Source organism: Toxotes jaculatrix, chromosome 3 (genome assembly GCF_017976425.1).
Source record: "Toxotes jaculatrix isolate fToxJac2 chromosome 3, fToxJac2.pri, whole genome shotgun sequence".
Classification (NCBI taxonomy): Eukaryota; Metazoa; Chordata; class Actinopteri; family Toxotidae; genus Toxotes; species Toxotes jaculatrix.
The window spans coordinates 28,790,014-28,817,116 of NC_054396.1; the positions used below are offsets into that span (position 1 = coordinate 28,790,014).

The 27,103-nt window shown below is 43.3% G+C and overlaps 1 protein-coding gene across 3 annotated transcripts in view; it reads left to right on the plus strand.

Moving 5' to 3' along the window:
- The window catches only part of ripor3 (RIPOR family member 3), a 41,029-nt gene that overhangs the window by 1,726 nt on the left and 12,200 nt on the right, over nucleotides 1–27,103 (plus strand). For 2 of the 3 annotated variants that reach the window (XM_041033010.1, XM_041033012.1), the window contains exons 2-8: nucleotides 12,815–12,906; nucleotides 22,941–23,039; nucleotides 24,309–24,461; nucleotides 24,717–24,795; nucleotides 24,876–24,899; nucleotides 25,004–25,057; nucleotides 25,334–25,483. In XM_041033010.1, coding sequence (XP_040888944.1) covers nucleotides 22,942–23,039; nucleotides 24,309–24,461; nucleotides 24,717–24,795; nucleotides 24,876–24,899; nucleotides 25,004–25,057; nucleotides 25,334–25,483 — 558 coding nt within the window. In that variant the 5' untranslated portion in view covers nucleotides 12,815–12,906; nucleotide 22,941. The remainder of the gene's footprint in view (nucleotides 1–12,814; nucleotides 12,907–22,940; nucleotides 23,040–24,308; nucleotides 24,462–24,716; nucleotides 24,796–24,875; nucleotides 24,900–25,003; nucleotides 25,058–25,333; nucleotides 25,484–27,103) is intronic. The other variant, XM_041033011.1, reaches the window with a different exon arrangement.

The following is a 27,103-nucleotide window of genomic DNA, read 5'->3' on the forward strand; positions in this document are numbered from 1 at the left end:
TGTGGGGTGGTCCAACAGCACAGATTTCTATGTTTATTTGCCTTCTTGTCACTTCTTTCTTTGTTTTATCGTCTTCTTTTTTCTAATACTTTGCCTTCTCTCTCCAACACTCACTCATCACAACTTCGTTCCCACAAGAAACCACTTGTTTCTGGTTTGCCTCCATTGTTTGGAGAAGTCTGTTTTGGAAATCTGAGAATGAGTCGACATGCACCGCTAAAAAATGATTACTCCAAAACCCACATTTACAAGCAACTGGTCAGGGATCAGACCCCCCTGAGCCCCCTGAGTCCCCTGAGTCCCCTCAGCCCTCTCAGCCTGAGTGTGTCAGTGATATATGACCCTGCATCCTGAAGGTTTTTTCCCACGTGGGATCGTTTGGACGTTCAGCTGCAGAAACAGACTTTCAGACATTTTTTCTTTTAGTTTCAGTTTCAGATTTAATCACATTTAACTTGGGATTTAATCACTTTAGATTCGTGGTCACATCAATATGAGTCTTCTTTCATTTTATCCCACTGCACAGCTGTCAGGGATTCACTATCTGATGTCTTTGTCCCGCTCTATGTAAAAACCCTGTTTAAAACACGTCTAAGAAATTCTCCTCTGTGTCCTTCCCTGTCCTGTCTCCCCCCATCCTCTCCTCTCCTCCCCTCCATCTTTTGCCCCCTCCTCGGCTTTCAGTTTTTCTGTCAGAGCGAGATGAGCGTCGGTTTCTCATGAACCCCCTGAGTGAGTGCAGCTCAAACTGACGAGCTGCCAGAGAAAACATCAACACAACAAGCCGGGTCAGGATCTGCTGCTCGCTCACCCTCACTCTGCCCCTTCCTTCCTTCCTCTCTCTCTCTCTCTGTCCCCCTCTCACTCCACCTCCTCTTTCTTCTCCCTAGCTGCATCTCTTCAGTTTCTTTCTGCCTCTGTATTTTCCCTCCCACCATCGATTTTTCAGTTCCCGCTGCAGTTCAAGGTTCCCTGAGTTCGTGGTTCTGCTGGGGCTTTCGCTACATGGGTCATTATGGCCTCAGCAGGAGGTCACTGGTTCAATTGTGGCTGAATTAAACGCGAGCTCTTTTCGCTGAGCAGAGCGTGTGTGCGTGGGTCGCGACACTCTGGACGCTAAGAAAGCTGGTGGAGCTGCCTGCGAAGTTTAAATCTGTTCCACGTGCACTGGTTTCACACTAATTGGTTCAGACTTCTCAACAATGGTTTGATTAGTGATGGAGATGCCAGCACATTATAAATGACTGTGACCATCATGAGGGTTATGGCATTTGTCTTTGTGGTCTAATGAAGCGTGCGGATGTTTAGTATTGTAGTGTTCATGGTTTTATTGTCACTGTGACACGCTGACTGTTGGTGTGTGTGTGTGTGTGTGTGTGTGTGTTTTGAGACAACACAGAGGAGGTATCCTTTGCTCTTTAATGAGGTGTTTAAGTGCTTTTGAAAGGAGGTATGGCATGCTGGGATAAGTCTCATAAAACTCAGTCAAAAGTCATTTCACTGGATGTTTTGTATTGTAAACACTACAAACTGTTCTCCATCCAGCCTCTTCATTGTGTCCTGCTGGATTTAACTGAACTGAACTGAACTGAACTGACGTGTGAGAGTTTTGCAGAACAGATTTGCAGGTCAGGTATGAAGTCGTCTCTGAGGTTTGATTAGTGCTGCTTTGTGTTTTGCCATTTGTCAATAAATCAGACACATTAACATAATAACTGAAAACAAACCGGCTGAGAAGACTCTCTTATAGGCCATACACTGTGTTTTAATGTGACCACGAAGGGATTTCTGTTAGACAAAACTAACTGTAGCTGACAGTTTAAAGGCAGGAAGGTGGAAAACATGTCTGTTTGCCCTGTTTAGTAAAAACAAAGAGAAAAGTTTTAATTTTTGTAACAGGAAGCTACTGAAGTTCATGAATAAATACGTCCTTAAGGGCAGAGGACCTCTGTTGTCATGGTTACAATAATAAATGTGATTAAAGCTGTGCAACGCTCAGCCTCCTCCTCCTCAAATGGGCTTTGATGTTCTTTAACTACGTCGTCTACCTTCCTCCTTTGCTCCCGTCATAAGTACTACAGCCACTAGAGGGCGCATGGCGATAAATCGTCACTATCGGTCGTAATAAGCTGCTCTCACAGACAAACTGTGGGTCGTGTTTTTTTACAGGAGAACAGTCTCACTCAGGCAGATGATGAATTTCACACTGATGCAGCTTCACCATGCTAACTGGAAAGGTAGCTAACTGAGAAGTTAGCAAAAGTTAGCACTGGGATTCCTTTCAACCAAAGAAACAGTAAAGAAGTGGAGAAATAGAGTTTGTAGTTTGGGGCGAACTGATCCTTTAACCTGAGTGTGTGTATGAAAAGTCCAGAATACTGCAATCTAACCGTGTGTTTAAACTGTGTGTGTGTGTGTGTCTCTGTCTGCAGTCAGTGAAACAGCTGGTCGGTGAATCATCATGTCTTGAAGAGGTGTGCTGCATGCACTGATCTTAGGTGGTTACTTCGTGCGTGCGTGTGTGTGTTGTGTGTGTGTGTTGCGTGTGTGTGTTGCGTGTGCTGTGTGCATCTTTACAGCCTCTGTGATTTATAGCAACAACCCCATCCTGTCAACAAAGCAGCTCTATTCCCTGATGCCTTCCAAGCCATTTATTATCCTTAAACACACACACACACACACACACACACACACACATACACACACACCTATGCTGCTTCCAATTAGTCACATGACATCATCCAACAACCACTTTACCCTCACACATGCGAGCACAGACACAGAGAGCGGCTCTTGCCCCAGGTCTGTGACCTGCAGGTCCATGAACCCTCCAGAGAAATGATGAACTGACAGAAAAATCCACAGCAGGATCGAATCCAGTGCTGCTGCTCCACATGACGGCTTTTTTTTTTTTTTTTTTTTTACAAGACAGGATCATTTAATGTGTTTAGCTCTGGCAAAGGAAATCATCATAAAGATTCTCATTTGCTAACAAATAACATTAAGTGTCAATTGAAGGCAGTAATCCAGGGCTACAGATGTGAACTGTGACTGATTAACTGCAGCACAGCGACACATCAAAATTCTTTCCAGAAACATTTCTGGAGGCGATGGAGCAGCTTCGGCCCAGAGGACGATCTCTGAATCTGTGAAGAGCCCCCGTTCTGGGGAGTTTCTTCATTTCCCAGAAAGTGAAAATGAAACTCAGAGAACATTTATGAGTTTGTTGCTGTGAAACGTTCATACTGATGAATAATGAGAACCTGCACTGAATCTGGAGCAACTCAACAGAAGGATTAGAAAGATTTCATAATTTGTGTTTTTAATTTTAACATCATATTACACATTTTTCCATATTCTGCCTCCTCTCCTCCTGTAGATTCAGTATGAATTGAGATTCAATCAGCCAGAAATTTTTAAGCAGGCAACAAAGAACCTGTTTTCATGAGCTGGATCACATCTGCACTATCATCAACGTGCTAACAGTCCTGTAAAATAGATTTAAGCAATCGCAAAGATAACAGGTTGTGTTTAACAGCCAAAACCCCAAGTGTATCTGCATTTTCAGTACAAGATCAAAATAAAGAGTGTTCGTTAAATCGAGAGAATGAGATATTGGATCGAGTGCACGCAGTGTTTCTGTAGGAAACGTGCCTGTCAGGTTACCGATGCATCATTCCCAGAGAAACTTTATAGCAGTAAATTTCAGAGCTGCTGTGGTTTAATGTCCCCTTTCAGGTCACAGTCTGGATGTTTAATATGAGCAGCAAATATTTAAAATATTATGTTTTTTTTTTTATTTATCTTAATGAAGATGCTTTTACTTTCAAGAAAGAATCAAAGTTCATGCCTTTGGAAGAAACATTCCAAGATTCAATCAGAAAACTGAACAGGAATCTCATGGATTCATCCATGACAACCAAACTCTACAGTTCATTTCTTATCAGATCCATAATCTGTTCTTTCTGAACTGAACAGACTTTCTCAGTGTTTTGACCTTTGGCGTTTTGACGCGCTCTTCCTCTACACTGTCACTGAGCTTCCAGGAAAAATCCAGCTGGTGACCAAAAGATGTCAGGAATCGCTCAGCGTCTGAAGATCTTGGATTTACTTTCAGTGCAGTAAATACAGTTACTCAAGCCTCCGACCAAATCGTTTTCTCATGCTGAACCAGCAGCGTTGGATTGTTATTCTCAAATAGTCAAACAGAGCTCGATTCCTGTTGCTCATTTCAGGGGAAATCATCAGGGGAAGCTCAGGGCTGATGTCCAGAGTTTGTGTCATCATTTCCTCAAGTTTCTCTTATATAACAAACGGCCTTTTTTTCATGTACTGACAAAAGCAAATCAAAGGAAAAAGAGTTTGATACATGAATGATCAAATATAAAAGGAGGAGATATGTTTGAATGGTAACTAGTTCTCTGAAACAAAGCAAATTAGCATATGTGGAACTATTTTTTTCAGATATTATAATAAGTGTCACCACCCAGCACTGGCAGATTGGTGATGGATAACTCTCCACCCTCTGGATGTCGGCCCTGGTTGACAGACTCAGGCTCCACGAGCTAAACCTCAGTGTGTAATAATCTGAGTGTTTAAAAAAATGAACAGTAAATTGTGGGTTTTATTCAAAGTACCATGTGTTGTGAGAGAAACTAGAATTAGGCAGGATTTAAGAAGCAGATGATTCTCGGCTGAAAACCATCTGTGTCTGCAGGTAAAGTGATCGCAGCAGTAAAATGTCCTTTTACATTAATGGGGAAGATAAGACACTGAAGAGTAGGAGTGAGTTTTTCTGCAAATGTCAGAAGAATCCGATTTTTGGAAGGAAACCTTTCCATTGTTTCACGGCCGCTGCAGTGAAAAGAATATGTTTCAGTTGGTTTAAGTGGGTGTGAAGACAGACTGTCTTTCTTATATCAGAATACATAAAGGTGTTTTTGTATCAGGCCTCTCAGGAGCGTGAGTAGAAGAAAGCTACCCACTCCTTTACTGGTTTAATCAGCTCAACTGGTCCGTCAGCTGGTCCTGGTCGGGCGTACTGTGCATGTATGAACAGATCTTTCACACATACAGTTAATGTGGATGCACAGAGATTCGTTCTGGTGATTTTCCTGGAACAAAACGACAACACCTCAAGAGGTGATCAAAGTAATCCGAGTGTATTTAGTCTGAAAAGAAAAGCTTAAGCGATCACGGGAGAGCGCCCTCTGCAGGCGACGCTCCTGGAACCTGGCGTGACGGAGCTCGTTGATCTGTGACACTGTGTCACAAACGTATGTGACACAGATACTGATCCCGAGCCCTTCACGGCTCAATCAGGGCTCCCTGAGGAGTCACCGCTATCCAAGCTGCAGTGGAGGCTTTCTCCACACTTATCGCTGGATGACTGATTCTCCTTAAATCAGAAGAGACGGGTGGAGGGTGAAGTGGCCCTCAAACTTCAACAGCTGTAGCGTACTAGTCTTGGATCAATCAGAGGATCCTAAGACCTCAAAACCTTTAAGTGGGTGAGGTCTGAAGGTCGGGATCCAAAGTCTAAGTTCTCCTGAATCAATGCAAGAAGCTGACTGTGATATTTTTATTTTCAGACAAAAACAAAACCTCATTCACCTCAATACATCGGATAGGATTTCAAATTAAGAGTCTGTAAAAATGATGTGAGAATCATTTTAATGTGTCAGGTGTTCGGTTTAGGGCTTCCTGAGCCGAGACACACACACTTGGCACATTATGCTTTTTTTTTTTTTTAAACTGTTCACAACCACTGAGAGGCCCAGTCCACTCTCCAACATGTTCCCTGTCACATTTAGCTGCTCTGTGATGCCTAATAAAGCAAGAATGCAGTAAAGGTCCTGAAAATAAGCTTTCTATTCACCATCCCCAGACATGGAGTTTTTCTGTTATTGCACACAGCAGGGGGGACAGGGGGGGGGCGGGGTGGACGGGGTGGACAGGGGGGGCGGGGGGTGCTCATGTCTCTCTCAGATGCACAGTTGACCTCAGTTATTGTTTGAAACTGGAGATCATTATTTCTGTGTTGATGCTGAGGAATCAAATTAAAGAGTCTGAGGGACTGAGCAGTGTCATTTCAATGAAATGGTAATTTACTGTGTTGTAAGTCAGAACGTTGCTGAGACCCTGTTTGTTTGTTTGGATCTGTTTGTTTTCATTTCACAGTAAAACTTTTAAGTACAGTTATTGAGTATTTCCACTTTAATAAACATACGTTTATAAAAGCCCAGCATTTCAGCGTGGTGTAAACATCCCAGCGAGATCCAAATCCAAAATACAAATCTTTTTTTCTTCTATCTTCTTCCATCAATCATTTCGCAGACCCTCAAATTTATCTTGTGATGCTTTAAATGGCCTCAGCCCATAAGCTTTCTGACTCAGTCCAGAATTAAACCCCTCAGTTCTTCTTCTTTGGGTCTGGTGTAACGTATTGTCTCTGCACACAGAGGAAAAATATTGGTTTAGAAACAACCATTAGACGGATCTGACAGCTCGTTCCATAAATCACAGGCAGAGTTACAGACGCTGCTGCAGACGTTTTAACTGCTTCGTGCTGGTATGGATTTTGTTATTGGGCTGTGCTGCTTTTTTGTGACTCCTCTCAGTTTCGGAGCTGTGAATTGTGAACAGTTAAACTTTCCAGAGTAGTTTACATAAAGTTCAATAAGACATGGTTTTATGATTTAGAGTGGAAACGATGGCTCCTTTTTCAAACCAGGGAGCTGCTGTGATTGGTCAGAAATCCGTCTCGTTTTCTAATTTTTATGTTCACTAATTTGCACAAAAGTTTAACGGCTGCTGCTTAAAACTGCAAAACCCACGAGGACTTTCAGTGATCATGGGCACGATGTCGAACAAGGCTCACGTTGTCCTTCAGTGCGGTCACAGAACAGAATCAGTTTGGGTGTTTATTGCTGTGATTAATCCGTCTCAGATATTTGTCCACAATGTAAAAGAAATGAGCAGAGCTCTGAAATTAGTGAGCTTTTAAAATGAAGTGGAAAACTTGCTGGAGACACAGTGGATGATCTGTCACACTGAACAGTTAGATCTGTGGAAGTGGCATGAAATGAAAACACTGAAGTGCAAACATTTTCATCCAGCACTGAAAGTAAATGCACTTTGTGTAAAATCATAAAACACCAGCAATAATCAGCAGATTCAGATCAGAGTCGTTCTAATCAACAAAAATCTGCAGAGGCATCAACACACACACACACGCACACACACGCACGCACACACACACACACGCACACACACAGAGACCAAAGACACAGTGTAAGTCTCACTTCAGTCCACACTTTAAGGTCAAACTCTGCAGAGTTCGTCCAGGCTCCACAGTGATCTACAAGCCCCACGTGTCCAATCTGACATAACACACTGATGCTGCAACACTCCACCGCCTTCAACACAGGCAACCACCCAGGGTCAAAGGTCAAACCCATGTTCTGGTCCCTGACAGGTCAGCAAAGTGTGTGTGTGTGTGTGTGTCCCTCTGTACGAACACCAGAATCTCCCCCATTTAGATTACATTCATTTCAACAAGAAGATTTCTGAGTGTAAAAAATGCTGTAAAGGTTTTGGCAGGTAGTGTTTGTGTGTTTGTGTGTATGTGTTTGTCTGGATGTGTGTTTGCTTGTTTTTGTTTTTTTTATCATTTCGCAGCACACGGCCTCGTCCCCTCTGAGAGCTGCTCCTCTGTTTACTACTGATAGAAGATAATGTTCTGGGTCAGGCCGCCACGTTAAACACAACACAACACAACACAACACAACACAAAACAACACAACACAGCTGAACTGAACTTATACATATACATAGATAGATATAGATATAGATATTCAGATAGCAACCCCAATCAATTAAAAAAAAACGGTGATTCATTGTTTCCCAGTTTACTCAGAGATGGATTTACTCAGTCACGGCTGAATTCATCATGTTTTCTTCTGCTGATTTCTTGAAGTCATAAATTTATGACTGAATGAATTTGTGAATGAAAGTTATCATTTATCTGTGATTTACGACACAGTGAAGGGAGTTTGGTGAATCTGGCTCAGAACATTCGACCAAACCTCGCAGAAATGGAGATGTAGATTTAGAATAAGTGAAACTAATGTTTGTGAATGAGACCTGTTGAATCCAAACATCCAAACACACTAACCTTTACCATCAGAATAACACAGAGAAGCTCTTCACTGTTACTCATCCGCAGGGAGTTTCTCATTGTGGTGCTGGATCACCGCCGCATTTCTTTGAGAGCCAAGTGCAAGAAGTCAGGCAAGTTTCCACAGGTTTTTTTTCTGATCATCACCACAGCTTTTCCAAAGCTCTACCTGCTGAGGAGAAAGGAACCTGGTGAACAGCTTCATACAACAAATCACAGCTGATTTGTCTCGGGTTAAACGCCTAAGAAGCGTTGTATATTAAGGTGGATTTTATGAGCTGTCGCTGAGCCGGGACGCCCCCCCACAAGTGTCATTTTGTCTGAGCAAAATGCTCGTGGCCTCAGGAGGCAGGACAAGAATTTCCATTTCACACTTGGGTGAAATTCCAGATTGGCTGAGCTCACACCACGGGGCCCTTTCAATGGCCAGCATTATGCCAAGTAAAGTCAATCATGTGAAAGGAAAAACATCAGCAAAAAGCGACTCACATATACAACATGCAGCTTCACATTTAGATTTCAGGCTTTCAGCCGACTCTTCCTATCGGAGTGAGTTATGCAAAATGAAAACACAGGAATAAATCATCATATTACTCAACCAAGTGGCCTGATAACATGAAGAACAAGTTGCAAAATGCAGCCGTGATATACGACATGTGAGACCTGTTCAGGGGTTCTCATTGACTTTGGGTTGAAGTTTTTATCTACGCTGATTTAAACAGAGTCCATACGTTTGTAACTCCGGCGGACTCCCACGGTCCTGGCAGTCGTGCAGGTTTCGAGCCAGATTTTCCAAACCTGCTGAGCCACAGGGAGCCTTGTCTTTGTGAAGCCCTGCACGCTACGAAGGCCACATGTATGCATTCTCCTCATTTCCAGATATCAGGTTCCTGCTCCATAAGGCCGCCGCCCACACCGATGCAAAGCGACGTCTTGGCCACTGGACAGAAATGCAGAAACGAAGGCAACATTACACAGAGACAGGGGTTAAAGGAAGCTGGGAGAGAGAGAGTCGTTTTTATAGTTTAGCTCTGAAAATAAAACACAGGATCACCAAATAATAATCACATCCATGGCTTCAGTGCAGCAGCTACTCTGACAGCTGTGAGTGGTGGCTGTGTGTGTTAAACCTGCAGGCCGACAACACTGTGCGTGTGTGTGTGTGTAAGTTCATATTTGCTAGACTGAACCCACTGGCCTCACTCCCTACAGGGCCTCTGGGTATCAAATACAACACACACTCACACACACACACAAACAAGTTCCCACTGTGATCTTTATTCTTCTTTTCTTGTACTGAAGAAAAAACCAGACTCAGTAGATCCTCTCAGTAAAGTTCAGGCCGTGGTTTCAAACTGTGTGAATCTTAAACAGCTGTAAAACCATCCAGTTCCATAATGACCTGTGAAGTGCGTCGTTCATCATCCTCTGCTGAATCCATCAGACTCTGCATCCACAGAGCTGAAGGTTCGTGGCCCAAGCAGGTGCTTCAGCCGTCACGCTGCTGTAAAGAGGTTCAAATACTTCTAACTTCTTCAGTCGTGAGCCAAAAGTATGTTAATCTGTCAGCGCAGCCACGAGCACACGACCGTGTACATTTAAAATGACCATGAGTGGAAAACGCTTCTGGGGACACAAATAATAACGCTTCAATTTCTGTGACTAATCTGGTTAATGGTCTCTGGGATCCCAAAGCAGGATGCAACAATCCTGTCTCCTCGGAATGATGTGTCTATACAACTAAACCCCAACAGCGAACACAATATCAGAACAAACAAACAAACGCTTGGACTGAGTGTGGCTGGAAGGCAGGTGTATATGTAGGCAGCCGCTGATTACGGGGAATGAGACGCAGGTGTGGAGGCGGGTGCTGCTCAGGTGACTGAGGACCAGCTGTAAAAAGCAGAGGAGAGCCGTGAAATTTGTTATTGAATTTGCAAACCTTTCCATGCAGCAGGTCGAGCGTGGACACCGGGTGGAACAGGCCGTTATATAAAAACTAGCTAAGATAAAGTTTGACTTACAGAATAAAATCTTTGTTTTGCTGTGTTTCTGTCCACAACAATTACAGGTAAAAACTTTTAGTAGCAGCCTGAAACAATAACAACTCCCCTGAATTCATTCAACCCTGTAAATCAGTTTGGGAGTAAAGGAGCTAAAGGCTCCACGTCTGTGTTTTAGATTTTCCTATTTGGATTAGTGCAGCACAGAAATCAGAGCTGGTAATCTCATTGAAATATTGTCGTATATCACAGTTTTAAATTCTAACAAGCTTCCACCCGGTAGTTGAGATGAATCCTGGCCTGCTGTAACGGGACCCGCAGGCTTCATATACACACGACATCTGCTGTGAGCATCTCTTCTTCCAGGTTCTGTTGAATCTATTAGTATCTTAAATCAACAGTGTGATGCCTGCAGCACGTGGACAGATGAAGCCCACAGAGCCACCACACTCAACACACAGCACACAGTCATTTCTCTGGCAGAGACGTCTCAGTGTGGTACAGAAGTCAGTGAGTGTTGTAGTGGATTGTATTATTACTATTAAAGATTCAGTTGCACGATGTTTCCCAGAATCCCCTTCAGCAACGCAGTAAAGTGTGTTCATCAAAATCAGACTTTTATGTCCAGTTATGAAGCGTGCTGAGTTTAGGCTTATGTTATCATGGTGGTGTGTTATCATGGTGGTGTGTTATCATGATGGTGTGTTATCATGATGGTGTGTTATCATGGTGGTGTGTTATCATGATGGTGTGTTATCATGATGGTTTGTTATCATGGTGGTGTGTTATCGTGGTGGTGTGTTATCGTGGTGGTGTGTTATCGTGGTGGTGTGTTATCGTGGTGGTGTGTTATCATGGTGGTGTGTTATCGTGGTGGTGTGTTATCATGATGGTGTGTTATCGTGGTGGTGTGTTATCGTGGTGTGTTATCGTGGTGCTGTGTTATCGAGGTGGTGTGTTATCGTGATGGTGTGTTATCGTGGTGTGTTATCGTGGTGGTGTGTTATCGTGGTGTGTTATCGTGGTGCTGTGTTATCGAGGTGGTGTGTTATCGTGATGGTGTGTTATCGTGGTGCTGTGTTATCGAGGTGGTGTGTTATCGTGGTGTGTTATCGTGGTGCTGTGTTATCGAGGTGGTGTGTTATCGAGGTGGTGTGTTATCATGATGGTGTGTTATCGTGGTGTGTTATCGTGGTGGTGTGTTATCGTGATGGTGTGTTATCGTGGTGGTGTGTTATCGAGGTGGTGTGTTATCATGATGGTGTGTTATCGTGGTGTGTTATCGTGGTGGTGTGTTATCGTGGTGTGTTATCGTGGTGCTGTGTTATCGAGGTGGTGTGTTATCGTGATGGTGTGTTATCGTGGTGCTGTGTTATCGAGGTGGTGTGTTATCATGATGGTGTGTTATCGTGGTGTGTTATCGTGGTGCTGTGTTATCGAGGTGGTGTGTTATCATGATGGTGTGTTATCGTGGTGTGTTATCATGATGGTGTGTTATCATGATGGTGTGTTATCGTGGTGGTGTGTTATCATGGTGGTGTGTTATCGTGGTGCTGTGTTATCGAGGTGGTGTGTTATCGTGATGGTGTGTTATCGTGGTGCTGTGTTATCATGATGGTGTGTTATCATGATGGTGTGTTATCGTGGTGGTGTGTTATCGTGGTGCTGTGTTATCGTGGTGCTGTGTTATCATGGTGGTGTGTTATCGTGGTGCTGTGTTATCGTGGTGCTGTGTTATCGTGGTGTGTACTGTGTGTCTGTCAGATGTTATTCAACACACAACACCTCCACATGATCGGATCTGAATACCTGAAGTTTAGCACAGGTTTCAATGATGAGGTCAGAAGCTGCTGCGTTAATTACATCACATTTAACAAAACTCTGGAGGATGGAGATGAAAGAAAAAATACGAGAGAGAGAGAAGTGTTTTACAAGAGTGTGGATTTGTACATTTATACTGGTTTTTTGTGCATTAGTGTGTGTGTGTGTGTGTGTGTGTGTGTGTGTGTGTGTGTGTGTGTGTGTGTGTGTGTGTGTGTGTGTGTTGCCTGTTTGGGGCTCAGTCTAAGTGGTGCTGACAGCAGGGCTAATCGAGGGGAAGACCGTAGAGAGAGAGTGATTACAAACCCAGAGCTCTCCTCCTCCTCCTCCTCCTTCTTCTCCTCCTCCTCCTCCTCCTCCTCCTTCTTCTCCTCCTCCTCCTCCTCTTCCTCTCCTCCGTGTTTCTCCCTGCTCATGTCACACACATCACAGAGAACCACATATAAATATCAAGACACAGACCAAGACGAACAAATCAGGAGACAGGAAGAAAGAGTGATGAAGACAGAGACAGAGTGATGTCTCTTCATCTGGGTCAGAGACTGAAACAACAGAGGAAGAGATGGATGAGGAGAGAAAGAAAACAGGGATTCTCTCTTACATCCTTAACTGTCTTTTTGCAGTCTCACAGATTCCTACTGTGCATGTGAGGATAAAACATTTGCCCAGGGGGGAACGTTTCCTGCCCCGGGCTGCCCCTGTTTACGTTTTAAAGGTGCCACAGACAGGACGAAGTGCGCTGCCTTCACTGTCACCCGTTTTCTCTTCAGCAGAAACGAAGCAGCATCATCTGTATGTGTCTCTGTTTCAGTGTCGTGTGGAGATGAAGTGACAGAACCAGGATCTGAACAGAGGCGACGTCACTGCTTTTCATGTTTCCATCGGACACAACACAACAACAAAGTGAGTGAGGGTTTTTTTTTTCTGGCTGGTCTCCTGTGAAGCTCCTGATGAGGCTCTGAGGAAACTCTGTACACGGGCCTGACAAACATAAACAGCCCGGATTTAAAGCCTAATCCACATCTGGATGCCAAAGCTATCATGGACATTGCTCACATAGTTCCACACTCAGCTGTTTATTGATGAACATAATCAGATAAGGATTATGTTCATCAACTTGCCGGCGCACGCAGATGTGGACAGTCACTCTGAATCTGTGCGAGTGGTGCTGGAGCAGCCAGATGTTTTTCATCTTTTGTAGAAGAAGATGAATATGTACGCAAACGTCTAAGTGTTTGTGCAGGGCTGTGTGTGTGTGTGTGTGTGTGTGTGTTGGAAAGCACAGATGTTTGTATCTTTTGAGGACAGAGAGAAGCCAGAGGAGGTGTGTGTGTGTGTGTGTGTGTGAAGAGCCCAGATGTTTGTATCTCCTCAGGAAAACAGAGATGTACGCTGTGTGTGAAAGAGTTTATGTCAATAGATTTAAGAGATTGTGTTACTTTCGAGCCTTTTAATCTTTGCTCTGGCTCGGCCTAAACACACAGGAACCGTGGATATCACCACATAACACAACACACAGCAGGGAGAGGGGGACGAAGGTGAACGACAGGCTGGGAGAGAGGAGTGAGGGCAGAACGGGTTAAAACTAAGAGCGGAGGGGGGGGACAAAGAGCCAGAGGACGAAGAGAAAAGAGACCGAGACAAACAGAGTGTTGGAGACAGGAGGGTGAGAGAGAGGAAGGCAGGCAGAGATAAGGAAATCTGAGGAAATGGAAAAAGGAGAAGAGAGAGGAGACACACCAGCGAGGTGAACGATGGCTGAAACATGAAGCCAGAGAAACGACAACTGCCGAGGAGAACTCCTCTTCTCACACTCTCTCTGTCTCCTCTCCTTTAACCTACATCTTTTTTCTATTTTACATTGGTTCATGTGGAGGAGCTGAGGGTTGTCTGTCCTCCTCTGTCCCTTCTCGTCTTTCTTCATTTCACGTCTTCGTGTTTAATTACAGCAGAAATCATGGTCGAAAAAATATTTATTTAAATATTAAGAACTTTCCCTCAACTTATGATCTTTACGTGGTTATTTCTCTATATTGTGAAATATTGAGCGTTTGTCTCAGTGCTGCAGTGACGCAGAGGTGTACTCCAAGGTGTGTCAGTACACCGTGACATCACTGTGGGCGGTGGTTACAGGTGCAGTAGGTAACACACCCAGTCACACTCAGCTTTTCAACAAGAGAGGGCTGTGAAACGCTGCTTTCCAACAGCTGTGAGTTACATGTTCAGACTGATCCCAGTCCCACGTCTGAAGCTGCAGACACTTAGCTTATCTTAGCTTAGATTAGCATAGCTTAGCATAGCTTAGCATAGCTAAGCAAAAAGACTGGGAACAGGAGGAAACTGTTAGCCTGTCCAGAGGAAACAAAACCCACCATTCAGCTGAGGTTTGTTCAGCCTGGACAACACGAAGCACGAAAATGAATCATTAGTCGTGTTTACACTTTGGCTTTTGTGCAGATTAAACAAACTATTAAAAGCGTATACATGTATTTGCTCGCAGAACGACAGAAATAAACTGATAAATTACTGTTTTTTGTGACTGAAATTCAACACGTTTTTGAACTTTTCTTCCGCTGCACTGATCTGACAGAAGATTCCTAAAATATTCTCTTTCAAATTTTCCCACCACCCCGAGCGTTTCACCCCCCCTCTCATCGCATATTTCTCCTCCTCCCTTTCACGTCTCTCCTGACTTGCCGCTCCCTTCTTCCTCCTCCAGACTTAATCTAAACATTTTGACGGAGCGAAGTGTTGAAAGCTGGTGCTAACACGACTCGAGTTCAGTGCTAATTCACTCACTTAAGACAACAATCGATCGCATGGCCTGAAAACGAAACGTCAGCATGTGGTGAAGACACCAGGGCCTGATTCTGCAAAACCAGTAAACACTGGGTCAAATCACTGAGATGTTTCATCACCAGTTACACATCAGTTGGTTTTATGTGTTTGAACCAACCAGCATTTCAAGGTACGAAGCAGACGACTCATTTTCAGACAGTCCCATGTTAGAGGTCTTCATGGTGATGGACGGTCACAAGTCCTGCATTCAAAATTTTACTTAAGCATCAAAACTTACGTGAAGGTTTTAGGTCCTGTAGACGTCTGGAGTCTTCTCCATCATCAGTCCCATCAGGAGCCGTCTGATGGTCCCAGATTCATTCTGCAGCAGGACAACAAGACCAAACACACAGAGTCACAAAGACGTGTGTTCAGAGACCAGAACAAGGAGTCCTGCAGCAGATGGTCTGGTCCCCACAGAGCCCTGAACTCAGCATCACGGATTCAGTGTGGGATCACACACAGAGACAGGAAATCCACAGAGGGACTGAGGAGAGTTTTCCAAGGTTTGAGACGACCTACCTGCCAAGTAGCCGAACAACTGTGTGCAGGTGCACAGAGAAGAACTGCTGGTGTTTTAAAGGCAGAAGGGGGTCACAGCAAATACTGATCGGATTTAGGTTTGTTTGCACTTTGTATGTTCATTTTTTAACTATTTATAACATTATTTTTAAACCGTCCTCACTTTATTTTTACAGCCTAACACATCTGCACAGTCCTGCTTTGACATGGTTAAGGTTAGAATAATGCATCATGTCAGTGCGTGTCCTCACAAAGACAGAAGTACAAACGTGTGAGCTTAGTGAGAATGTTTGTTTCTGGGATTTTATCCCCCCTCCCCCGCTTTCCTGCATCTCTGTGTTAGTGACAACATCTGTCCTGTTTTTTGTTTCCTTTTCTTCCTTCTTTTTCCTTCCCCCTCTCTCTCTCTCCCTCTCCTCATCTTCCATCCCTCGCTGGCTCAGGGAGCATCTGTGATCTCTAGGAGACAACTTTAAATTACTTTAAATGCTCCTCTGGGACTTTATCCAATTTCCAAGTAAACACCATCCACAAAACATCTTTTATCATATTAAGAACAGCAAACGAACAAATCTATCTCTGCACAGCGCCGTGCCAGTGAACTCAGTTACCATAAATTCTGGGATCAAAGAAATTCTTCAGCAAGACAAGAGGAAGAGGAGAAGTGTGTGTATGTGTGTGTGTGTGTGTATGTGTGTGTGTGTGTGTGTGAGGGAGTTTTTAATTATCTTCACTTAAATTAATGCGAAACGTGTTTTTTGAAAGTCAGTTTTTGTCCAGTTTCAGATCATCACTGATGCTCTGTTGTCACTTTTGGCTCAGTGCCAGCTGAAACATGATTGGCTCATTGTGGAGGGGTCAGAGGTCACAGATGACTCATGTCCTCCAGGGTGAAGAACTATGCTGTTCTGGAACAAACACACACACACACACACACACACACACACACACACAGAGAGAGATCTTACAGGCTCTCTGTTTTTCAATTACTTGTATTTTTACTTGAGTATTTCCATGTTCTGCCTCTTTATACTTTGGATTTATTATTACTCCACCACATTAACATTAACCTGGCAGGTATAGTTACTTCTTACATTTCAGATTAAGACTTCACACATGATAATCTGATAAAATACAATCCATCGCTGAGGATTAAACCAGTGTGTTAGCACACAGGAGTGATTTCCCCTTAAACTTCTCAGATGGTTTCATTTAGTTCAACAGTTCGAGGCCCAAATTGGTGAAATTATCCAAATCTTTCACAAAATAAGAAAAGAAAAGAAACTGAAAATAGATTTGAGTATGTGTCAGTAATAATCTTCCCTCGATCCCTCAGACTTATCTGCTGACCCTTTGGAGGGGCTCGGCCCCCAGGTTGGGAACCGCTGGTCTAAACTAGCTAACTGTATAAAGCAGTTAAAACCTGGAGCAGCAGCAACAGTAACATGCTGCTTGCTTAACTGAGGCATCACTGACTGTGAGTACTGCGTCTGTGAGTACGTTTACAGACATGTCACTGAGAAGCCGCCTCTACTTTTACGTAAGATGGACTTTGAATGCAGGACTTTTAGTTAAATAAAGGATCTGAATGTTTCTTCCAGCTCAGGTTCACGTCCTCAGAAATATCAGTTCACACTGGAGCTACACAGACACCACCTGAACCGCAGCTGATCAGCAAAGAAAACTGGTGAACGCAACAGCTTCTCTTAAATCACCGCTATGTGCCACAAACCGTGTTCGTACGCTGAGGCGTGAAAGTCGAGTCTCTCACAGACCTGTTTGTTTGATGGCTCCGGCCCTCATCGTTACAGAGCCCAAACCAGGCGAGTGTGGGAGCAGAAATGAGGCTAATTACACCGAGCTGAAGGAGAGTGATTCCCAATGAGACCCACGAAACCACATTTAAAACCCACGGTCACACCACACACACAAAAAGAGAGGAAGGAACGAAAGAACGAGGGGAAGACGATAATCAGCTCCTTCTGTTTGTGTTTTACATGGAGGTTTGTGTGCGTGTGTGTGTGTGTGTGTGCGTGTGAATGTAAACATGTAAGTGTTTGGTATGTATCTGCTTATGTGCAAATGTGTGTACTTGTGGACTTGTGTGTGTGTGTGTTTGCCACCACAGATGATGTACGGGCCCCTCGTGAGGGTCTGCTGCATGCTAACAGCTTTGTGGCCAGACCAGACACTCACAATCACACACACACACAAACACACACACTCTCTCACACTCAGAGGCCCCCCCCCAGCCTCCCACCTCCTCACCACATGGGACCCTGTAAATCACTTGCAGGTCAAGGCTAATTTTTTAAGACCAGATCTCCCTCCAGCTTTCCTCCAGACACCCCTCAAAACGCTGTGGACACACACACACACACACACACACACACGCATGCACACACACTTCATCCACCCTGAATTCTTCATCACTCCAGGAATGTGCCTCCCTCATCGCACATTCGAATCACATTCCAGATATTATTTATTTTTTGTTCTGTGCATCAGTAAAACCTGTGATTAGAACATTTACTTTCTTGTTTTCTTTACGTCTTTCTCACATGTTTTAAGTTGCATCGACTCGCGTTTTTCTGTCATTGTGTCATTTTCAATCACGGCGAAACGAGAAGCTGAAAAATTCTCATTCCAACCAAAAGCTACAGCAGCTGCACTCAGCGACCTGCACACCTCCGGCCAACCAGCAGCTAATTAATCATCAGTGAAATCAGCTGGCGGGGAGCCGGTTTGAATGAAAACAGCAGGATTTTAAAAAGAAAAAAAAAAACCAGAGAATAATCGTCTTCAAGTACAAAACGTACAGGAGAGAAAAAAACTGGCAGATCTCAGAGAATCTTTATGTGGAAAAGACAAAACTAGAAAGCAGTTTGAAACATCACTGGAAAGAAAGTGGAGGCTGGAGGAACAGCTGACTTCACAGAGTCACTTAAAAGTTTCCTTTGTTTTCATCACGACCAAAAACCAGTGTCCCGGTGTCCAAGTCGCTTTACTGGCCAAACGTTAAAGGATTTTATTACACCAGTGCCACCGGATCTTATTTTTGCAGCCCTGGTCATTGTTTCTGTTGGTTATGATGTTACTCCCCACAGTCATTTCTTAGGTCTAAGTATCTGTCAAAGGAACACGAGACGCGATCATACGAGCTGTAAACGAAGCCTGAGCTTTGTCAAACTGTCCGTTTTAAACTTAATAATAGATTATTACCAACATTTCAGCTGCACTCAGTTTTGGTTTTACCTCCAGATGAAGTTGTTCAGATAATTTGTGTTGTCATGTTTAAGAGCTGTGTAAAGTTTTATTGTTCTCAGTACAAAGTTCAGTGTTACTGTAACTAAATGGGAACAATGGCCAAAAATACAAAAACAACCCAGAATGTAATAAACAAGAATCCTTTAAGATTTTTTGTGTGAAATCAAGATGATGTATGGCAGGTATAATATTCTTACTTTGTGTGTTAGCATGCTAACATATGCTAATTAATGCAAAACCGTCCTTATGTTTGCAGGTATTTGATCTTGAAACAAAAGACAAGGTGCAAGAGAAGAAGAAGTTTAACTGGTTAAATGTAGGTTTTGACCTGATGGTGACGCTTGAAGAAAAGTAAAGGGAACACTAAAGTCAAAAATTAGGATTTATCCTCCGCCATGAACATCTGAACAAATTTCATGACAAACCGTCAAACAGTTGTCAGGAACTTTCAGTCTGGACCAGAGTGGTGGACCACAGTGCCGTCCAATCTGTCAAAGACAGATGTCACACAGCTTCACAGCTGGATCTCTATCTCATATCTTTCCTTCAGTGCTGAGTCATTAAAGGGACTTTAATAAATTAACTGTAACAGCTGTGAGAGAAAACGTGGAAGCGTCAGTCATTTCATGGCCTGGATCTTGAAACTTGTTTGCAAAGTCAAGACTTGAATTTATCTTGAATGACGAGACTCAGACTTAATCTAAACAAAGTCAGATGAAGACACTGTGGCACGCTGGTCTCGTCACATGTTCGTTAAGCGGCGTGGGACTGTAGTCTGACATGGCTCTGGCTGCACTGACGTTTGCGATACTCTGGAATAAAACATGACGTTCTGATCTCTGATCTGTGGTTTGAGCAGCTGGAGCTTCTTCACTGAAATGGTTTGGAGAAAAATATCTGAGGGTGAAGCTCATGTATTAGAAACGTTTTTAAAGTGGAGAAGAGTTCAGCATGTTCTGAGAAATAACTGCAACTATGAAGATGACTCTGTCTCCATTTATGCCTGTCATTGACATCTTTCTCACACACCCTCAGATGTTATTTCTCACACCGTTTCTGCTCTATTTCTCTTTTTCCAAGAGTCTCTGTCTCCGTGTAAACAGTGGGAATCACAGCATCCAACAGCCTCAGCTGTGCAGATTCTGTCCACATCTGTCCACAGATTCAGGGTTCAGGTTTGATCTGGTGCTTCTCATTTATAGTTTTATAGTCATTTTACGTTTCTCATACCCACATCATAGAATCCATATTCTGTTTCCTGTCTGGTTTATGTTTCATTATGCTCATTGTTTCATCTCTTGCTATCACGCTAACAACCCTCCCCCCTCCTCTCCGTCAGTCTGCCTCTCTGCTTCATGGCCACATGTGGTGGTTCAGAGGAAATCCCCAGATTCCTCCGAACAAACACAAAGTTAAGAGAAAAATCAGACACTTTTTTTTTGGCTAAGCAGGCGTGACTCTCAAAAACTCCAATTTAAAGAGCAGTTTCTTTCTGTAGATTCAAACGATCGGAGTATGGACGGCACACGCGGTTACCGTGACAACGAGTGATGAGAGTAAAACAGGACAACATATATGATGTGACTGACTGAAGCAGCCAAAGCTCCTTACAGGTGGATGTTATGTGCAGAAACAGACTTTCTGCTTGTTTGACAGTGGATGTGTCTGTGGTGTTAAACCACGACTGAACCATGTTACTCAGCTAAGCACGACTGAGCTGATCCCCTGAGGGAGACAAACGATGATTGGACACGGTGGGGGCTGACGTGTCCTCCCCTTAAAATTACACCAACCTTTGAGAAGAAGCACAGGTGAGAGAGATTCGGGGGGCGGAGCCTCACTCCACCGGGCTCTGGACACAGCTTCCTCATCTAAAACAAACAGATGAATATTTCTCATGTTTCAGTTGAAACAGTCACACGTTCTTGTTGTGAGACTCTGACCTTCACGTTTGTCATGAAGGAAGATTTAGAATTAACAGGAAGGAAACTAACACAGAAATATGTTTACCCCTGTGAAACAAAAAATATGACTCACTCTACAGAAAGAAACTCTGTGTGTGTGTGTGTGTGTGTGTGTGTGTGTGTGTGTGTGTGTGTGTGTGTGTGTGTGTGTGTGTGGTACAGTAGAAGTGCTTACTTGTCTAACTTTGGTTCAGAGTCTTCAGACCTGGTTTCTCCATCCGTGTGTTTTGTGTAGTTGCTTGGTGACTGTGTTGGTTTTGGCACCAGGTCCAGGGTGTATTTTACATTCTGGGTCAGGACTCCAACCTGGGTTATTCTGAACCGCTCACACTGGCAGCATGTTTCGGACAGAATATGGGTACGAATCCCAGTCAGGGAGGCACCAAACTGAGTGTGGATGATGTAGACTGGGCTTGTCTGCCGAGGAGCTTCCGAGCAAGACAGTAAATCCAAACCAGCTCAGATTTTAAGGTGAAGATCTGCAGAAAACAGACAAACGAAAAGGAGGAAATACAGGAAATACTGAACAAGATCATCAGAAAAACTAATGTTCTTCATCAACATTAAGTCTGAATAAGATGCTAAATTAAATTTGGACCATGATTAATCTTTTTTTTTTCTTTATTAGATAAACAAAAGTTTTAACAGTGACTCATTTCAAAGAAAACAGCTGATGATCATGTCGACAAAAAGCTTCAACCAAACTCAGCGTTCACAGGAACCACATGAAAGCTGAGCAGATGGCACCAGTCTGTGTGTGTGTGTGTGTGTGTGTGTGTTACTGGGGCATGTTTACCTGTGTATGAGAACCGTAGGGGATCAGATTTATTTACAGTGGATATCACCTGCTCTTCAGCGCTGTGTGACCTTTCTATTTTGTGCCACACTTGGCTGATTTGTTTTCACTGTCATGAAGGAAACGCCTTCCTGCCTTCGCCATTTTTTCTCTTTGTCTGAAATTTCATGCAGATGAAAAAACAGAAAACTTAAAGACACTCGGCCACAGCTACATATTTTATACCAACACTTGTCTAAAACAGCTTTTTAAGCCAGTTTACTGAAGGCAGTAGAAACTGAGAGGAACCTGTGTCGTCTCAGACGTGAACACCTGTTGAAAGGATGAACTTTAGAAAGTTTTCCGTTGGATGGTGAGCTACTGAGCTACACAAGCTCCAGACGTTTACTGCACATATCGAACTGCCCTCCGTCTGTGTATGAGCACATGTTCGTGTGTCTGTCTCAGGGTGTTCCTTTTTTTTTTTTTAATGCGTCCCAGAGATGCCGGGGCTCTGTTTCTTGTTTTGGATCGTCTGAGAGTAAGGGTGGTCTTGTTGATTTAAGTGTTTGCATGTGTGTGTCGAGTAGAAGTGATCATAAATAACAAGGTAAAAATAGACAAAGTCCATGACACGCGGTAACAACAGTAACAGACATGAATGGCGCTCAGCAGAGCACGTTTCTCTGCCACGGCCAAACAATCCTACACGTCTGTCTGGTTCCTATAAGAGAAAAATAAAAAGGAAACAGGAAGTAGTCTGACAACATAAATGCATCGAACTGCACAGACTCACAGACCTCAACACCATAAATATGTCTGATTTCAAGATCAAGATCAAGAACAGTGACACCAAACACCAAAGTGTCAAGAACGCTCTGATCTCACAATGTCAGGGGAAGTGATAATAAATTCCTGGGTCTCTCCCTTTAACCAGATCCACACCAAAGTTTAACGAGTTCCTCCCTGAGCCACGACCCACTGCTCCTCCGTGTTTGGTACAAATCGGTTCAGTGCTTTTTGCATAATCCTGCTGACACATAAACAAACACACTCGGATGAAAACAACAACCTCCCTGGCAGAGATAATGACGTAAAGCAGTTTAAAAGCAACAGTGCAGGTGACAGAAGATTTCAGTTTTACATCGCTGGCTTCAGCAGCTTCTCTCATCAACCCAAATACCAAAATAAAGTGTAAATATTTTGCCCGAACAGCGACGGAGAACTGTGACTAAACATGTAACTATATGACCAACATTTTTCCCAGTGAAGCTGTAGCAGCAGCAGCATCATCTCTGACTGGATTATGGTCAGAAGGAGCATCTGATGCTTGTTAATTTTGGGACAACACCTTAAGACAGCTGCTCAAAGGTGGTTTACATTTCAAAATGCCGGCTATGACTTATGAGCATTGTAATTGTATTTGTTTGAAATTGAAGTGATTGAATTTCTCTGTTTCGTCGAAGTCTGAGGTCACAGATCAGTCATCGTCTTCTGTCTGTGAGCAGATGTGTGTGTGTGTGTGTTTACGATTTAAATCCAGCTCTCTCTCTCTCTCTCTGTTTCTCCAGGATGTCGGTGAAGCTGCGATTCGACTCTCCGTCAGATGGAGGTTTGGTCCACAGGAGCCGCTCCTTCACCGGGTTCAGCTCCATCAGCGGACGACGACGGTGAGTGACGCTCCGCTGCAGCCAATGAGAATGCAAATAACAATCAGCCCCTCGGTTACATTCAGCTGAATCAGTCTTAAAGAGAAACTGATTGGGTCTTGGTATTTAAGTCATCATGTCCTACACAGGACATCCAACACCTCAGCTAACTGGCTGATACAGCTGCCAGTTTTACACCAGTAACATGTGACTTAATGGGTTGAGGTTTGGGTTTGGCATCTCTGCTAACACTGGAACAGCTAACCACCTGTTTAACTGTCTTTGTCTGATAATCATTCAATTCATACATTAAGTATTTTAATTCATACTTCAAGCCTGAGCCGTTACAATGCCAAACCCAGCCGCTGCTGTGTAAACCAATAAAACAAAAGTCTGTCAGGCAGAAAGTATCTGAGGAATTATTTCCTTGTGGAAATCTCCATTTATTCCCATAACTGTCAGGATGAATGACAGAAGGCAGAAAATGAGTCTGTGTGAAATTACAGTCAAGACACAATAGATCACGACTCTGTGGAAGTTTGTTTTTCATTCTGAGAAACAAATGAAAGAAAATAAAATCTCTAATTGTCAGTTAAGACTCAAAGCACGAGGAGGGAAATCCCCTCACCCTCAGACGAGCCTGTTTCTCACTGACAGGCAGACAGTGAACGCACCACGAACTCTAAGATGCTATTTGTGAATGAGCAAACTCACAGACGTTAACTGTCTGTCCCACAACAGAAAGAGAGAGAGAGAGAGAGAGAGAGAGAGAGAGAGAGAGAGAGAGAGGGAGAGAGGGAGAGAAGGAGAGAGAGAGAACGTGTTAAAAAAGAAGGAGCTGGAATGTACTTCCTGTGTGTGTGAGACAGAGAAAAACACTTTTCTACAGACACAGACACATTTTTCTATTGTAAACATACAAATAAACACGCACACACTCTGTGTGTCTCCCATTATTTTTCCATTATGGAGCTTTGATGGTGACAAGAACGTGACACGACCCGGCCTTACACATGACACAAACACGCCACACACACACACACACACTGGGGTGACAAACATCACACACCATGAAAACACTTTTCTAGCTGAGTCCATAATTACAGAGAGCGCGTCTGTGAAATGTGAGCACACTCTGTTCTGAGAGGATTATGGATTTCATTTCGCCGCTGCTTCCATTTCACCTGTGTTCAGTTTGATTATTGCTGCATGTTCGTGTATTCATGAGTTTAAAAAGCTTCTTTCTAAAAAGGTCTCAGTCTGTGTCTTTGTGTGTGTCTCTGTTTTTAGGTCGTCCTCTCGTAACTCTCTTCGCTCCAAAGCCATGACGGGGGCTAAATCTCCCAGGACGCACCTGTCTCCCAGTAGAGGGGGAGGGGGCATCTGGTCTCTGCAGCCGGAGCAGGTCGACAGGGTCTTCCAGGCGCTGCGCAAAGGACTCAAGTATGTGCACCAGGGAAACTGCTGCACAGGTCACTTCACTGCCACAGTCGCTGACTCTACAGCAGAGGATAAAAAGCATTGAGCATACGCACAGTTTCTTTTTTTATTATTATTATTATTATAAAAAGGTTAAACAACCATGTGAAGCACATTAATCTCAGCTGTATTTCACTAAAAGTACCAATACCACAAAGTAAAAATACTCGATTACAAGTAAAGGGCCATCACACGTGTTGGTGACGTGACTGTCTGCAGGGAGTATCTGGAGGCTCACCAGGCAGAGATGGACTTCCTGTCTTCACAGCAGAGAGAGACCAAGAGAAACTCCAGACTGGTGAGGGCAGTGTGTTTGATTCATCGTTTGATTTTTAAGTAGTGATGATGATGATGATGATGCCTTTTCTCTGTTTCCAGGCCTTCCTCTATGATCTGGAAAAGGTAATTTTTCCATAAATACACATTTTGATCAGATCATATGACCTAACATACAAATTTATATAAACATTAAATGAAATAATTAGAAAATATTTTTGCGTTTGCAGGAGATCAGAGCGCTGGAGAGATACATCCGACGATTAGAATTTCAAATCAGCAAGGTAAAACGCTGCTTTTCAGATTTAAGTTTGAGTTTCAGTGATTCTGACGACGGGTGGATGCAACTTTTCTCCAAACACTTTAGGGACAGCTATTTTTATTTTAGTCTTTCAAATAGAGAACTTTGAAAAGCTTTGAATATGTATTAATCTCATCTATAGTTAATGTGCTATGGAACAAAAAAACAGTTGAGAAAAAGAATTTGACAGAAAGAGGAAATGAGAGTATTTTTGGTTATAGATTGTGAATAGATTAGTCTCTGCCTCTCGTCTCTGCAGGTGGAGGAGCTGTATGAGACGTATTGTATACAGTGGAGGTTGTGTCAGGGAGCGGTCAACATGAAGAGAGCCTTCTCTCTGTCCCCGTCCACCAGAGCCTCCAGAGAGAGTCTGCTGGAGCTCAACCGCAACCACAGACACAGCCTGCAGGTACGGCAGAGATCTGTGTGTGTGTGTGTGTGTGATTTTACATGCATGTCTGAGGTGAATTTAGATGTCACCAGTGCAGACGTGTTACCATCAACATATCTTTCCAATTCCAAGTCCAGCCCAGGCCGAGATTAGCATTCGGCTGTGAAAAGGTCGTCTCACTCACGAACTCTCGACTTCAGCACTTTGTCGTCTCTGAATGAGACAGATGAAAACTCAATAATAATCTCCAACTCTGACTTCGACCGTCTCTGTCTTGTTTCGTTTAACTCAATTCTTGGCTCTTATTTGCAAATGATTTATTAGTAAGATGAAGACAGAAGAAGAAAGAAAAAGCCTGAAGCATCAACACATGCTCAGTTTTTGGAGCAAAAAAGAAAATGCATCTTATTCTACCACGTGTCCCTGCTGCTCTGGCATTAAGGTGTAAATTGCTCTTCAAAATCTGACAGAGCCTCCAACAAAACATCTTACTGTTGGCACGTGGCCTAAAAGACAAAAGACTTTAAACTGAAGCCCAAACAGGCAGCGCCTCACTGTTGTCTGGTTAGCAGCATGAAGGGCTTTAACACAGCTAAACAAACACGCATGAGGACATTACATGATGCAGCAAGAGGCAGGATCATTTTGCTTTTTCACTCTGAAGTTCAAACCAAGTTTTAGCAAGTCCATGAAAATGGAAAATCATGGAAACTTCTCCAGTTTTTATCTTATACAACTTATAAGTTAATAGAAAATTATATTTTACATTAAATGTATGATTTTAGTCTCTTCAAGTAGCAACCTGAGCAACAGACGACGTGCAGAAGTTATGAACAGCTGAACACTTTCTGCTGCAGGTCAGATTAAAGCTCATTCAAACTCCACATGCTGTTCCTGTGAGTGAGCATCTCTTTATCAGTGTGAGGCAGATGTTTACAAAGAGGGGAGGATGTAACTGTAACTCACGGTTCAAACCTAACGGACAGTCACTGACAAGAAAAACATGATATTTCGAGTTTAAACAAACACTTTACACATTTAAATCATTTTTAAAACGAGAGAGAAAAGCCTTCAACATGCTGGACAGTAAATAATGAAAAAAAAAAAGCATGAAAATCTGGACAGGCTGGAGGATGAAAAAACTAAACGCAGAAATTTATGCATGGAATGGAAATACTGAGTAAACTGGGCTGCAGCCACGAACACTTTTGGCAGACAAGAATCCAGACAAATACTCGGATTAAAAACGTTACTGATGATCATGTAGAAAACAGCCGTGGTGTTAAAATGCAGCAGGATGGAAGCTGAATGAATCTATTCATCCACAGAAAACAAACAGAAGATGAGTGATTTGTTCAAGCTGAAAAAACTGAACCATTTCATTACCACAGAAAAACGGACTCTGAATAATCAGAGAGAATCTGTAAGAGGCTGAAAGTGGCCCTCACTTATCCGTCATCTCCACAGAGCAGAGGGCCCACGCTCACCTCTAATGGTCATAATGCTGCCAAATGAAATAATCTGGTGTGTGAGTGATGGTCCCACAGTGATTCTTCTGTTTGCACCCGCAGGCTAAGGGTCATTAACAGACAACTGAGGACTCATTCATAGTCTCCGTCCGACCGTCTGTCTGTGTGT